This window comes from Oncorhynchus clarkii, chromosome 21 (genome assembly GCF_045791955.1).
Source record: "Oncorhynchus clarkii lewisi isolate Uvic-CL-2024 chromosome 21, UVic_Ocla_1.0, whole genome shotgun sequence".
In the NCBI taxonomy this organism is placed as follows: domain Eukaryota; kingdom Metazoa; phylum Chordata; class Actinopteri; order Salmoniformes; family Salmonidae; genus Oncorhynchus; species Oncorhynchus clarkii.
In genome coordinates, this window is record NC_092167.1 from 28,495,039 (window position 1) to 28,511,278 (window position 16,240).

The 16,240-nt window shown below is 49.7% G+C and overlaps 1 protein-coding gene across 2 annotated transcripts in view; it reads left to right on the forward strand.

Moving 5' to 3' along the window:
* Nucleotides 1-16,240, forward strand: part of LOC139378826 (arrestin, beta 2b) — an 80,637-nt gene that overhangs the window by 42,397 nt on the left and 22,000 nt on the right. For both annotated transcript variants that reach the window (XM_071121353.1, XM_071121354.1), the window contains exon 2: nt 15,276-15,306. In XM_071121353.1, coding sequence (XP_070977454.1) covers nt 15,276-15,306 — 31 coding nt within the window. The remainder of the gene's footprint in view (nt 1-15,275; nt 15,307-16,240) is intronic.

Genomic DNA, 16,240 nt, shown 5'->3' on the forward strand with positions numbered 1-16,240 from the left:
CAAATACTGTGCCTAATCATATGTGAAGAATGCAACAAAGATGCAGAATCATCTGGCCAAGTGCATAAAGTTCCCTAATCACTCACAACAAGCAACCTCTGACAAAAGTCCCTCTTCTTCTATTCGAGGTGAAAATTATGAATCCGACACCTTATTGATAGCAACAGCTCATGGTCCTCCTGGAATCAGAAGTTTTTTTGACTCAATGGAGGAACGTAGTCAGAAATGCTGATGAATGTCTTGCTCGAGCTGTGTATGCAACTGGTTCACCTCTGATGCTCACAGGAAATGTGTATCGGAAGGCATTTCTGAATGTTCTTTGCCCAGCATACACCCCTCCAACCACATATGCTTTATCTACTCATTTGCTGGATGCAGAGTTCAACAGAGTTCAAGTGGAGGTCAAGCAAATCATAGAGGAAGCAGACTGTATTGCAATCATCTCTGATGGGTGGTTGAATGTTTGTGGGCAAGGAATAATGAACTACATCATCTCCACCCCTCAACCAGTATTCTACAAGAGCACAGACATGGGACAACAGACACACCGGTCTCTTCATTGCAGATGAGCTGAAGGCAGTAATCAATGACCTTGGACCACAGAAGTCATTTGCACTGGTGACAGACAATGCTGCGAACATGAAGGCTGATTGGTCTAAAGTGGAGGAATCCTACCCTCATATCACACCCATTGGCTGTGCTGCTCATGCATTGAATATGCTCCTCAAGGACATCATGGCACTGAAAACAATGGATACACTCTACAAGAGAGAGGTATGTGAAGGGTCATCAAGTTATAGCAGCAATCTACCTCACCAAGCAGAGTGAGAAGTATAAGAGCACCATATTGATGCTGCCCAGCAACACCCGTCAGGGTGGTGTTGTCATCATGTTTGACAGTCTCCTGGAGGGGAAGGAGTCTTTCCAAGAAAAGGCCATATCACAGTCTGCCGATATGGACAGCCCCATCAAGAGGACCCTCCTGGATGATGTATTTTGGGAGAGAGTGGTAAGCAGCCTGAAACTCCTGAAACCTATAGCAGTGGCCATTGCATTGATTGAGGGAGACAATGCCATCCTGTCTGATGTTCAGACTCTGATTGCAGATGAAAGAGAAGAAATCTGTACAGCCCTGCCCACTTCACTGTTGCTCCAAGCAGAGGAAACTGCAGTTCTGAAATACATAAAAAAGCGTGAAGACCTCTGCCTGAAGCCCACACATGCGGCAACGTACATGTTGGACCCCAAGTATGCTGGCAAGAGCATCCTGTCTGGTGCAGAGATCAACAAGGTCTATGGTGTCATCACTACCGTGTCTCGCCACCTTGGCCTGGATGAGGGCAAGGTTCTTGGCTGTCTGGTGAAGTACACATCCAAGCAAGGCTTTGGGATGGAGATGCAATAGGGCAGCCGTGCCAACATATCTCATCAGCAACCTGGTGGAAGGGACTTTGTGGATCTGATACTCTTTCCCCTGTTGCCTCCATCATCCTCCAAATCCCATCAGCCTCCTCAGAGCGCAACTGATCCTTGTTTGGGAACACGCACACCAAAGCACACAACAGGCTGATCAATACAAGGGTTGAAAAATTGGTGGCCATCTGGGCACATTTGAGGAATTTTGAGCCTGACAACGAGCCATCCTCAAGAAGGTTGGAAAGTGACAGTGAAGATGAGGCCTCAGAGTCTGATGTTCAAGAGGCGGACATTGAGGAGGTCCAGGGAGAAGACATGGGAGCCTGAGAGGAAGACAAAGCTTTAGTTTGTAGACTGTCATTGTCTGTTGAAAATGTTTCTGGGAGATGCGATGGATCATTGGGGATCATTCAATATTCCCTTTCTTTTGTTGTTCGGTGAAATCATCCCATGTGAAGAGTCAACTCATTTAATTAAAGTTCAATTCGTAACCAAATAGTTAATTTCTATGGGAAGGATTTAATCATTTGCAATTATGTCTACTTATAAGGTAAAAGGTTTATGGTTCTGTCTCCATATGGTATGGTAAATATATCCAATGCAAAAAACATCAACATTTAAATGGTATTAATATGAATTCCCATATATTCCCGTTAATTCCCATGTATTCCCATTAATTCCCACGGAAAGTTTCCACCTCTGAATATTTCCCGAAATGTGCAACCCTAGTAGAGACCAAAGGAATTTCCAGAGTTAGCCATCCCTAATGTCACGCCCTGGCCATAGAGAGGGTTTTTATTCTCTATTTTGGTTAGGCCAGGGTGTGACTAGGGTGGGCATTCTATGTCCTTTTTTCTAAGTTTTGTATTTCTATGTCTTGGCCTGGTATGGTTCTCAATCAGGGACAGGTGTCTATCGTTGTCTCTGATTGAGAACCATACTTAGGTACCCTGTTTTGTGGGAAGTTAACTTTGTAGTTGTTCAGGGCACATAGCCCAAAGCGTCACGGTTGTTTTTTTTTTTTGTTCTTCGTTTTTGTCGGCGTCATTTTTAAATAAAGTTCAAATGTACGCTTACCATGCTACACCTTGGTCCAGTCCTTCTGTAAAAGGGCTTTTATAAATTAAAACATAGCAATGTATCAACCTATGTGATATCAAAGAGGACCAACCAACTTTCTGGTACAGAATGCAGAGTGATGAGCATTACAATTGTCGCACTAAAGCAAAGCGCAATGAGCTATGATAAACGGCATCTAATGGCTTTAATGAATGTAGCAGCTGCTTTCATATAAATTATGTTGCCGTAGTCTAGGACCTATAGGAATGTTGACTGAATAATCTGCTTTTTACTATTTATCGAGAGACCGGACCCATTTTCTATAGAAGAAGCCCAGTTTTATTCTCAGCTTCTTAACTAACTCATGAATATGCTTTTTAAAAGACAGATTTTCATCTACACAGATACTTGTAAGCAGGGACACAATCAATGTTGACACCATCCAAAGTACATATGCATATACAGTTGAAGTCGGAAGTTTACATACACTTAGGTTGGAGTCATTAAAACTTGTTATTCAACCACTCCACACATTTCTTGTTAACAAACTATAGTTTTGGCAAGTCGGTTTGGGACATTACTTTGTGCATGACACAAGTCCTTTTTCCAACAATTGTTTACAGACAGATTATTTCACTTAATTCACTGTATCACAATTCCAGTAGGTCAGAAGTTTGCATACACTAAATTGACTGTTCCATTAAACAGCTTGGAAAATTCCAGAAAATAATTTCATGGCTTTAGAAGCTTCTGATAGGCTAATTGACATCATTTGAGTCAATTGGAGGCGTACCTGTTGATGTATTTCAAGGCCTACCTTCAAACTCAGTGCCTGACTCAGTTACACCAGCTCTTGTCAGGAGGAATGGGCCAAAATTCACCCATCTTATTGTGGGAAGCTTGTGGAAGGCTACCCAAAATGTTTGACCCAAGTTAAACAATTTAAAGGCAATGCTACCAAATACTAATTGAGTGTATGTAAACTTCTGACCCACTGGGAATGTGATGAAAGAATTAAAAGCTGAAATAAATAATTCTCTCTACTATTATTCTGACATTTCACATTCTTAAAATAAAGTGGTGATCCTTTGGCTAAGGTGTATGTAAACTTCCGACTTCAACTGTACATTTTGAATCTTATCATTTTCTGGGCCTTTTCCGTTCCCATGACAACAGGTGCAATCCCCATCTGGCTGCCATGGCAACTAAATAGAATCCATGGGGGGGGGGGAGTCTTGTAACACACACATACAAGCGAGTACACACACACACACACACACACACACACACACACACACACACACACACACACACACACAAAAGTGGATTAACAGCTAAATGAGAGTATAGGCAGTTCTGACTCGTCGTTGATCAGTAACCTTTCAATATGTGTGCGTGTGTGTTGGCCGTGCGTCGCCCTAGGCTGGTTAGAGAAGATGCAGTATTAATAAGGTCTGTTCATTAGACCAGGCAGGCTGAGACACTGTCTACATCCTAAATGGCATCCTATTCCTTATATCGTGCACTGCTTTTGACCAGGGCCAATAGGCCTCTGGTCAAAAGTAGTGCACTATGAAGGGAATAGGGTGCCATTTGGGATGCACTTAGAGGCACTACACTAATAGGCCTTAAATCTGTAAGTAGCTCTACGGAGAGAGGGAGAGTTCAGAGAGAGGGAACGGAAGAAAGAGGGGGGAAATGGCTATCAGGAGGAAAGCGAGAGCAGTAAAATGGGGAGAATGACAATTTATGGAGCTAGCCAAAGATTAAGCAGGCACTCTGGAAGGGAGGGAGAGCGAGGGCCGTGTGTGCGTACGGTATTTGTGCGTGTGCTGCTATGTTGTCCAACAAAGCGGCTAGCATCCATATCAGTTGGGGAGTGAAAAGTGGCACACGTGGCCTGCTGCAGGCACACACGTTGACCTGTGTCTCCCCAACACACACACTGTGTGCTTTCTCTTTCTTTCTTTCTTAATTACTTTCTTTCTTAATTACTTTCTATCTTTCTATCTTTCTCCCTCTCATTCACACGTTCTCTATTCCTCACTCACTTGTTGTTTTCCGTCCCTGTCTCCTCTATCCATCCCTTACTCCCTCTAGCCATCCCTTCCTCCCTCCTCTATCCATCCCTTCCTCCGTCCTCTATTCATCCCTCTCTCCTCTATCCATCCCTTCCTCCCTCCTCTATCCATCCCTTCCTCCCTCCTCTATCCATCCCTTCCTCCCTCCTCTATCTATCCCTTCCTCCCTCCTCTATCCATCCCTTCCTCCCCCCTCTATCCATTCCTTCCTCCCCCCTCTATCCATTCCTTCCTCCCCCCTCTATCCATCCCTTCCTCCCCCCTCTATCCATTCCTTCCTCCATCCTCTATCCATTCCTTCCTCCCCCTCTATCCATTCCTTCTACCCCCCTCTATCCATCCCTTCCTCCCCCCTCTATCCATTCCTTCCTCCATCCTCTATCCATTCCTTCCTCCCCCTCTATCCATTCCTTCCTCCCCCCTCTATCCATTCCTTCCTCCCCCCTCTATCCATCCCTTCCTCCCCCCTCTATCCATTCCTTCCTCCATCCTCTATCCATTCCTTCCTCCCCCTCTATCCATTCCTTCTACCCCCTCTATCCATCCCTTCCTCCCCCCTCTATCCATTCCTTCCTCCATCCTCTATCCATTCCTTCCTCCCCCTCTATCCATTCCTTCCTCACCCTCTATCCATTCCTTCCTCCCCCTCTATCCATCCCTTCCTCCCCCCTCTATCATCCCTTCCTCCATCCTCTATCCATTCCTTCCTCCCCCCTCTATCCATTCCTTCCTCCCTCTATCCATTCCTTCCTCCCTCATCTATCCACCCCTTCCTCCCCCCTCTATCCATTCCTTCCTCCATCCTCTATCCATTCCTTCCTCCCTCCTCTATCCATTCCTTCCTCCCTCCTCTATCCATTCCTTCCTCCCTCCTCTATCCATTCCTTCCTCCCTCCTCTATCCATCCCTTCCTCCCTCCTGTATCCATTCCTTCCTCCCTCTATCCATTCCTTCCTCCCTCCTCTATCCATTCCTTCCTCCCTCCTCTATCCATTCCTTCCTCCCTCCTCTAGCCATCCCTTCCTCCCCCTCTATCCATTCCTTCCTCCCTCCTCTATCCATCACTTCCTCCCCCTCTATCCATTCCTTCCTCCCCCTCTATCCATTCCTTCCTCCCTCCTCTATCCATTCCTTCCTCCCTCCTCTATCCATCCCTTCCTCCCTCCTCTATCCATCCCTCCCTCCCTCCTCTAGCCATCCCTTCCTCCCCCTCTATCCATTCCTTCCTCCCCCTCTATCCATTCCTTCCTCCCCCCTCTATCCATTCCTTCCTCCCCCCTCTATCCATTCCTTCCTCCCTCTATCCATTCCTTCCTCCCTCCTCTATCTATCCCTTCCTCCCCCCTCTATCCATTCCTTCCTCCTCCCTCCTCTAGCCACCCCTTCCTCCCTCCTCTATCCATCCCTTCCTCCCTCCTCTATCCATCCCTTCCTCCCTCCTCTATCCATCCCTTCCTCCCTCCTCTATCCATCCCTTCCTCCCCCCTCTATCCATTCCTTCCTCCCTCCTCTAGCCATCCCTTCCTCCCCCTCTATCCATCCCTTCCTCCCTCCTCTATCCATCCCTTCCTCCCCCTCTATCCATTCCTTCCTCCCCCCTCTATCCATTCCTTCCTCCCCCCTCTATCCATTCCTTCCTCCCTCCTCTATCCATTCCTTCCTCCCTCCTCTATCCATTCCTTCCTCCCCCCTCTATCCAATCCTTCCTCCCTCCTCTAGCCATCCATTCCTCCCCCTCTATCCATTCCTTCCTCCCCCCTCTATCCATTCCTTCCTCCCTCTATCCATCCCTTCCTCCCTCCTCTATCCATCCCTTCCTCCCCCCTCTATCCATCCCTTCCTCCCTCCTCTATCCATTCCTTCCTCCCTCCTCTATCCATCCATTCCTTCCTCCCTCCTCTATCCATCCCTTCCTCCCACCTCTATCCATCCCTTCCTTCCTCCTCTATCCATTCCTTCCTCCCTCCTCTATCCATTCCTTCCTCCCCCCTCTATCCATTCCTTCCTCCCTCCTCTATCCATCCCTTCCTCCCTCTATCCATCCCTTCCTCCCTCCTCTATCCATCCCTTCCTCCCTCCTCTATCCATTCCTTCCTCCCTCCTCTATCCATCCATTCCTTCCTCCCTCCTCTATCCATCCCTTCCTCCCACCTCTATCCATCTCTTCCTTCCTCCTCTATCCATTCCTTCCTCCCTCCTCTATCCATTCCTTCCTCCCCCCTCTATCCATTCCTTCCTCCCTCTATCCATTCCTTCCTCCCCCCTCTATCCATTCCTTCCTCCCTCCTCTATCCATCCCTTCCTCCCTCTATCCATTCCTTCCTCCCCCTCTATCCATCCCTTCCTCCCCCCTCTATCATCCCTTCCTCCATCCTCTATCCATTCCTTCCTCCCCCCTCTATCCATTCCTTCCTCCCTCTATCCATTCCTTCCTCCCTCATCTATCCACCCCTTCCTCCCCCCTCTATCCATTCCTTCCTCCATCCTCTATCCATTCCTTCCTCCCTCCTCTATCCATTCCTTCCTCCCTCCTCTATCCATTCCTTCCTCCCTCCTCTATCCATTCCTTCCTCCCTCCTCTATCCATCCCTTCCTCCCTCCTGTATCCATTCCTTCCTCCCTCTATCCATTCCTTCCTCCCTCCTCTATCCATTCCTTCCTCCCTCCTCTATCCATTCCTTCCTCCCTCCTCTAGCCATCCCTTCCTACCCCTCTATCCTTTCCTTCCTCCCTCCTCTATCCATCCCTTCCTCCCCCTCTATCCATTCCTTCCTCCCCCTCTATCCATTCCTTCCTCCCTCCTCTATCCATTCCTTCCTCCCTCCTCTATCCATCCCTTCCTCCCTCCTCTATCCATCCCTCCCTCCCTCCTCTAGCCATCCCTTCCTCCCCCTCTATCCATTCCTTCCTCCCCCTCTATCCATTCCTTCCTCCCCCCTCTATCATCCCTTCCTCCATCCTCTATCCATTCCTTCCTCCCCCCTCTATCCATTCCTTCCTCCCTCTATCCATTCCTTCCTCCCTCATCTATCCACCCCTTCCTCCCCCCTCTATCCATTCCTTCCTCCATCCTCTATCCATTCCTTCCTCCCTCCTCTATCCATTCCTTCCTCCCTCCTCTATCCATTCCTTCCTCCCTCCTCTATCCATTCCTTCCTCCCTCCTCTATCCATCCCTTCCTCCCTCCTGTATCCATTCCTTCCTCCCTCTATCCATTCCTTCCTCCCTCCTCTATCCATTCCTTCCTCCCTCCTCTATCCATTCCTTCCTCCCTCCTCTAGCCATCCCTTCCTACCCCTCTATCCTTTCCTTCCTCCCTCCTCTATCCATCCCTTCCTCCCCCTCTATCCATTCCTTCCTCCCCCTCTATCCATTCCTTCCTCCCTCCTCTATCCATTCCTTCCTCCCTCCTCTATCCATCCCTTCCTCCCTCCTCTATCCATCCCTCCCTCCCTCCTCTAGCCATCCCTTCCTCCCCCTCTATCCATTCCTTCCTCCCCCTCTATCCATTCCTTCCTCCCCCCTCTATCCATTCCTTCATCCCCCCTCTATCCATTCCTTCCTCCCTATATCCATTCCTTCCTCCCTCCTCTATCTATCCCTTCCTCCCCCCTCTATCCATTCCTTCCTCCTCCCTCCTCTAGCCACCCCTTCCTCCCTCCTCTATCCATCCCTTCCTCCCTCCTCTATCCATCCCTTCCTCCCTCCTCTATCCATCCCTTTCTCCCTCCTCTATCCATCCCTTCCTCCCCCCTCTATCCATTCCTTCCTCCCTCCTCTAGCCATCCCTTCCTCCCCCTCTATCCATCCCTTCCTCCCTCCTCTATCCATCCCTTCCTCCCCCTCTATCCATTCCTTCCTCCCCCCTCTATCCATTCCTTCCTCCCCCTCTATCCATTCCTTCCTCCCTCCTCTATCCATTCCTTCCTCCCTCCTCTATCCATTCCTTCCTCCCCCCTCTATCCAATCCTTCCTCCCTCCTCTAGCCATCCATTCCTCCCCCTCTATCCATTCCTTCCTCCCCCCTCTATCCATTCCTTCCTCCCTCTATCCATCCCTTCCTCCCTCCTCTATCCATCCCTTCCTCCCCCCTCTATCCATCCCTTCCTCCCTCCTCTATCCATTCCTTCCTCCCTCCTCTATCCATCCATTCCTTCCTCCCTCCTCTATCCATCCCTTCCTCCCACCTCTATCCATCCCTTCCTTCCTCCTCTATCCATTCCTTCCTCCCTCCTCTATCCATTCCTTCCTCCCCCCTCTATCCATTCCTTCCTCCCTCTATCCATTCCTTCCTCCCCCCTCTATCCATTCCTTCCTCCCTCCTCTATCCATCCCTTCCTCCCTCTATCCATCCCTTCCTCCCTCCTCTATCCATCCCTTCCTCCCTCCTCTATCCATTCCTTCCTCCCTCCTCTATCCATCCATTCCTTCCTCCCTCCTCTATCCATCCCTTCCTCCCACCTCTATCCATCTCTTCCTTCCTCCTCTATCCATCCCTTCCTCCCTCCTCTATCCATCCATCATCCCTTCCTCCCTCCTCTATCCATCCCTTCTTCCCTCCTCTATCCATCCCTTCCTCCCTCCTCTATCCATCCCTTCCTCCCTCCTCTATCCATCCCTTCCTCCCTCCTCTATCCATCCATCATCCCTTCCTCCCTCCTCTATCCATCCCTTCCTCCCTCCTCTATCCATCCCTTCCTCCCTCCTCTATCCATTCCTTCCTCCCTCCTCTATCCATCCCTTCCTCCCCCCTCTATCCATTCCTTCCACCCCCCTCTATCCATTCCTTCCTCCCCCCTCTATCCATCCCTTCCTCCCCCCTCTATCCATTCCTTCCTCCATCCTCTATCCATTCCTTCCTCCCTCCTCTATCCATCCTTCATCCCTTCCTCCCTCCTCTATCCATCCCTTCCTCCCTCCTCTATCCATTCCTTCCTCCCCCCTCTATCCATTCCTTCCTCCCTCCTCTATCCATTCCTTCCTCCCTCCTCTATCCATTCCTTCCTCCCCCCTCTATCCAATCCTTCCTCCCTCCTCTAGCCATCCATTCCTCCCCCTCTATCCATTCCTTCCTCCCCCCTCTATCCATTCCTTCCTCCCTCTATCCATCCCTTCCTCCCTCCTCTATCCATCCCTTCCTCCCCCCTCTATCCATCCCTTCCTCCCTCCTCTATCCATTCCTTCCTCCCTCCTCTATCCATCCATTCCTTCCTCCCTCCTCTATCCATCCCTTCCTCCCACCTCTATCCATCCCTTCCTTCCTCCTCTATCCATTCCTTCCTCCCTCCTCTATCCATTCCTTCCTCCCCCCTCTATCCATTCCTTCCTCCCTCTATCCATTCCTTCCTCCCTCCTCTATCCATTCCTTCCTCCCTCCTCTATCCATCCCTTCCTCCCTCTATCCATCCCTTCCTCCCTCCTCTATCCATCCCTTCCTCCCTCCTCTATCCATTCCTTCCTCCCTCCTCTATCCATCCATTCCTTCCTCCCTCCTCTATCCATCCCTTCCTCCCACCTCTATCCATCTCTTCCTTCCTCCTCTATCCATCCCTTCCTCCCTCCTCTATCCATCCATCATCCCTTCCTCCCTCCTCTATCCATCCCTTCTTCCCTCCTCTATCCATCCCTTCCTCCCTCCTCTATCCATCCCTTCCTCCCACCTCTATCCATCTCTTCCTTCCTCCTCTATCCATCCCTTCCTCCCTCCTCTATCCATCCATCATCCCTTCCTCCCTCCTCTATCCATCCCTTCTTCCCTCCTCTATCCATCCCTTCCTCCCTCCTCTATCCATCCCTTCCTCCCTCCTCTATCCATCCCTTCCTCCCTCCTCTATCCATCCATCATCCCTTCCTCCCTCCTCTATCCATCCCTTCCTCCCTCCTCTATCCATCCCTTCCTCCCTCCTCTATCCATTCCTTCCTCCCTCCTCTATCCATCCCTTCCTCCCCCCTCTATCCATTCCTTCCACCCCCCTCTATCCATTCCTTCCTCCCCCCTCTATCCATCCCTTCCTCCCCCCTCTATCCATTCCTTCCTCCATCCTCTATCCATTCCTTCCTCCCTCCTCTATCCATCCTTCATCCCTTCCTCCCTCCTCTATCCATCCCTTCCTCCCTCCTCTATCCATTCCTTCCTCCTTCCTCTATCCATCCCTTCCTCCCCCCTCTATCCATTCCTTCCTCCCCCCTCTATCCATTCCTTCCTCCCCCCTCTATCCATCCCTTCCTCCCGCCTCTATCCATTCCTTCCTCCATCCTCTATCCATTCCTTCCTCCCTCCTCTATCCATCCATCATCCCTTCCTCCCTCCTCTATCCATCCCTTCCTCCCTCCTCTATCCATTCCTTCCTCCCTCCTCTATCCATCCCTTCCTCCCTCCTCTATCCATCCCTTCCTCCCTCCTCTATCCATCCATCATCCCTTCCTCCCTCCTCTATCCATCCCTTTCTCCCTCCTCTATCCATCCATCATCCCTTCCTCCCTCCTCTATCCATCCCTTCCTCCCTCCTCTATCCATTCCTTCTTCCCTCCTCTATCCATCCCTTCCTCCCTCCTCTATCCATCCCTTCCTCCCTCCTCTATCCATTCCTTCCTCCCTCCTCTATCCATCCCTTCCTCCCCCCTCTATCCATTCCTTCCTCCCCCCTCTATCCATTCCTTCCTCCCCCCTCTATCCATCCCTTCCTCCCCCCTCTATCCATTCCTTCCTCCATCCTCTATCCATTCCTTCCTCCCCCTCTATCCATTCCTTCTACCCCCCTCTATCCATCCCTTCCTCCCCCCTCTATCCATTCCTTCCTCCATCCTCTATCCATTCCTTCCTCCCCCTCTATCCATTCCTTCCTCCCCCTCTATCCATTCCTTCCTCCCCCTCTATCCATCCCTTCCTCCCCCCTCTATCATCCCTTCCTCCATCCTCTATCCATTCCTTCCTCCCCCCTCTATCCATTCCTTCCTCCCTCTATCCATTCCTTCCTCCCTCATCTATCCACCCCTTCCTCCCCCCTCTATCCATTCCTTCCTCCCTCCTCTAGCCATCCCTTCCTCCCCCCTCTATCCATTCCTTCCTCCCTCCTCTAGCCATCCCTTCCTCCCCCTCTATCCATCCCTTCCTTCTTCCTCTATCCATCCCTCCCTCCCTCCTCTAGCCATCCCTTCCTCCCCCTCTATCCATTCCTTCCTCCCCCCTCTATTCATTCCTTCCCCCTCTATCCATTCCTTCCTCCCTCCTCTATCCATTCCTTCCTCCCTCCTCTATCCATTCCTTCCTCCCTCCTCTATCCATCCCTTCCTCCCCCCTCTATCCATCCCTTCCTCCTTCTATCCATTCCTTCCTCCCTCCTCTATCCATTCCTTCCTCCCTCCTCTATCCATCCCTTCCTCCCTCCTCTATCCATTCCTTCCTCCTTCTATCCATTCCTTCCTCCCCCCTCTATCCATTCCTTCCTCCCTCCTCTATACATCCCTTCCTCCCTCCTCTATCCATCCCTTCCTCCCTCCTCTATCCATACATCATCCCTTCCTCCCTCCACTATCCATCCCTTCCCCCCTCCTCTATCCATCCCTTTCTCCCTCCTCTATTCATCCCTTCCTCCCTCCTCTATCCATCCCTTCCTCCCTCATCTATCCACCCCTTCCTCCCCCCTCTATCCATTCCTTCCTCCCTCCTCTTGCCATCCCTTCCTCCCCCCTCTATCCATTCCTTCCTCCCTCCTCTAGCCATCCCTTCCTCCCCCTCTATCCATCCCTTCCTCCCTCCTCTATCCATCCCTTCCTCCCTCCTCTATCCATCCCTCCCTCCCTCCTCTAGCCATCCCTTCCTCCCCCTCTATCCATTCCTTCCTCCCCCCTCTATCCATTCCTTCCCCCTCTATCCATTCCTTCCTCCCTCCTCTATCCATTCCTTCCTCCCTCCTCTATCCATTCCTTCCTCCCTCCTCTATCCATCCCATGCTCCCCCCTCTATCCATTCCTTCCTCCTTCTATCCATTCCTTCCTCCCCCCTCTATCCATCCCTTCCTCCCTCCTCTATCCATCCCTTCCTCCCTCCTCTATCCATCCATCATCCCTTCCTCCCTCCTCTATCCATCCCTTCCTCCCTCCTCTATCCATCCCTTCCTCCCTCCTCTGTCCATCCCTTCCTCCCTCCTCTATCCATCCCTTCCTCCCTCCTCTATCCATTCCTTCCTCCCCCCTCTATCCATTCCTTCCTCCCCCCTCTATCCATCCCTTCCTCCCCCTCTATCCATTCCTTCCTCCATCCTCTATCCATTCCTTCCTCCCCCTCTATCCATTCCTTCTTCCCCCCTCTATCCATCCCTTCCTCCCCCCTCTATCCATTCCTTCCTCCATCCTCTATCCATTCCTTCCTCCCCCTCTATCCATTCCTTCCTCCCCCTCTATCCATTCCTTCCTCCCTCCTCTATCCATCCCTTCCTCCCCCTCTATCCATTCCTTCCTCCCCCCTCTATCCATTCCTTCCTCCATCCTCTATCCATCCCTTCCTCCCTCCTCTATCCATCCCTTCCTCCCCCCTCTATCCATTCCTTCCTCCATCCTCTATCCATTCCTTCCTCCCTCCTCTATCCATCCCTTCCTCCCTTCTCTATCCATCCATCCCTTCCTCCATCCCACAGTTTCCTTTGATCCATCTCTTCTAGTTGCTGACTCAACCACATATTATGATGTTTAGACAGACCTTGAAACACCTGTAGCTCATTCTCTCTCTATCCCTCCTCCCTTCTCTTGCTCTCTCTCTCTCTCTCTCTCTCTCTCTCTCTCTCTCTCTCTCTCTCTTAGCTTTCTCTCTCACTCTCTCTCCAACTCTCTTCCCCTCCTCTCTCTCTCTGCCTGTGTTCCACCTCCTTTTACCTCGTGCTTTCTCACTCACGCCCTGTTCTCCCCGTCTCCCTCCCCACCCTCTCTCTCTTTCCCTTCTCCCCCCTCTTCACTCTGCATTCTTCTCTGTCATTATGACCAATCATCTTTTCATATTGTAATAAACCATTGTTCATCACTGTTGTGTCTGTTAATGTGTGACTCCCCAAGCTTCACAACACACCACCACAGTAACATACCATTTTGTTTCTCTCACATTATCTTCCCTTACTCTTTCCCCCCTCCGTTTCTTTAGTAAGTGTATTTCATTCATTCATTGTCCCTCTTTGCGTCTCCTTTGTTCCCCTTCTCTCGCTCCACTCCCTCTGTCTGCCTGTCTCCCCCTCTTTTTTGCGGTCCCTGTTGTTGTCTCACGCATTCTCTCTCTTTCTCTACACTCTCTCTCTCTCTTTCTCCACACACTCTCTCTCTCTCTCTCTCTCTCTCTCCACTCTCTCTCTCCACTCTCTCTCTCTCCACTCTCTCTCCACTCTCTCCACTCTCTCTCTCTCTCTCCACTCTCTCTCTCTCTCTCTCTCTCTCTCCACTCTCTCTCTCTCTCCACTCTCTCTCTCCACTCTCTCTCTCTCTCTCTCTCTCTCTCTCCACTCTCTCTCTCTCTCTCCACTCTCTCTCTCTCTCTCTCTCTCTCTGCACTCTCTCTCTCTCTCTCTCCCTCGCCACTCTCTCTCCACTCTCTCTCTCTCTCCTCTCTCTCTCTCTCTCTCCACTCTCTCTCTCTCTCTCCACTCTCTCTCTCTCTCTCCACTCTCTCTCCCTCTCCACTCTCTCTCTCTTTCTCTCTCTCTCCACTCTCTCTTTCTCTCTCTCTCTCTGTTTTCTCATCTCTAGCGGTGCAGCCGAGATACAGAGTTTAACGGTTTATGATAGTCTGGGGGCGCACTCATTGTCACACCAGCAACATTGGACACATGACGCTTTGGCTTATGGCCACTAAACAACAGCCTCTCTGACTTGAAGGAGCTAGGTCTCTCACTTTCAACTTAGTAGACGCACCAAAGGCAGCACAGTTTGACGACAGGCCGAAACGGCTTCTCCGATAGAAATCCTGATCGTGCTCGTAGGCGATGCCGTGGCCACGTAGGCTAGCTAATAGCTCATGCACAGAAGCACGTCATCGGGTCAAACGGTTGTCTCGAAGGCCCGAAATGCGCTCGTGCAAGCCGTCAAATCAAAGATGCCCCTTCGATATAAAGTTGTTGTTGGCGAAAATTAAAACGTGTCAGTTTGTCACTTTTCATGAGGTTGGAGTAAAAACATGTTCAGCTACTTAAGACACTGGCTCAAATCTAGGCTGTGCCTTTAGAGTTGAAAAAAACAACAAAGGAAGTATTTTTCACGTATCTCACTGACGTCACAAACCCCAATCCCTGGCCTGGTCTGTTTTGCAAGTCTCATACCAAAGAGTGTAAAAATGGACCCGATGCCTCTCTGCTTGGCCCTCAGCATTAATGAGATAGATTTGGGGTAAGGCTAGTGTCCTGTCCAGGGGGTGTACTTGTACATTAAGCTGCCTTACACTACGGAGACAGGCTCCATCTTGCACAGGCCATTCTAGAGTAGGACCACTGCATTGTCTCACTGGTTGTGGTTTACGTTCATACAACTGTCTTTTGATGTCTGATCTGTATCTGTAATGAACACGTCTACTTTGAGCGGGAATATCGCTATATAGTTATACAAATTGGAATCTTTGGTGACTAATTCTCTCTCTTTCTTTCTTTCTTTCTTTCTCTCTTTCTCTTTTTTTTCTTTCTTTCTTTCTTTCTTTCTTTCTTTCTTTCTTTCTTTCTTTCTTTCTTTCTTTCTTTCTTTCTTCAGAGTCTTCAAGAAGTCCAGTCCCAACTGCAAGGTAGGTCACAACTCCCCCTTGTGTGCCTGCTTGCTAGTACGTGTGTGTGTGTCAGACAGAAGAAGGTAAGGTTCCTCCTCCTTTCCCTGTAGACTTTCTCTCGCTTCCTCTCTTCTTGTCTCTTCACTCATTCTCTGCTCCTCTCTTCTCCTGGATTACACGCGTAGCTCGTCTCTCTCTCTCTCTTTACAACAGTAGATTATCTCTCTCTCTTTACAACAGTAGATTATCTCTCTTTCTTTACAACAGTAGATTATCTCTCTCTCTCTTTACAACAGTAGATTATCTATCTGCTTTATCTGTCTTTATGTCGAAAGACTTAGGTGATCTTTCCACTCTGCTGTAACTATAGATTTTTCCTACGGGCCTATACTTTTGCCTCTGTAGATTTTTCCTGCATACAAGTGCCTTTTATTGATTTCTCTTATTTCATTTTCTGCATCATCTTTGCTCCCTTTCCCCTCTCTGTTGTTATCTATATTTCTTTCTCTCCCTCTCTCTCTCTCTCTCTCTCTCTCTCTCTCTCTCTCTCTCTCTCTCTCTCTCTCTCACTCCCTCACTCTTTCTCTCTGTGTCTCCATGATGGAGGGATCAGTGTGTGTAGATGACGTGTTTTGTGATCTGACCCCACAAGGCAAGATAGTATACAGGAAGGGAGTGGAGAGACTAGGGGTCAGTGTGTGTGTGTGTGTGTGTGTGTGTGTTTCACTTGTATGGTCTAATTGAAAGAGTCATGTTGACGTACGCCATGTTTTCCTTTCCATTTCCACATACTGTTCCCGTTTTTACCCACCCTCTGTTTCCATCCTTCTCTCTCGCCTTCCTTCTCTATTTTGTTATCTCTACCCTAATCTACTGTTGTAAAGAGAGAGAGAGATAATCTACTGTTGTAAAGAAAGAGAGATAATCTACTGTTGTAAAGAGAGAGAGATAA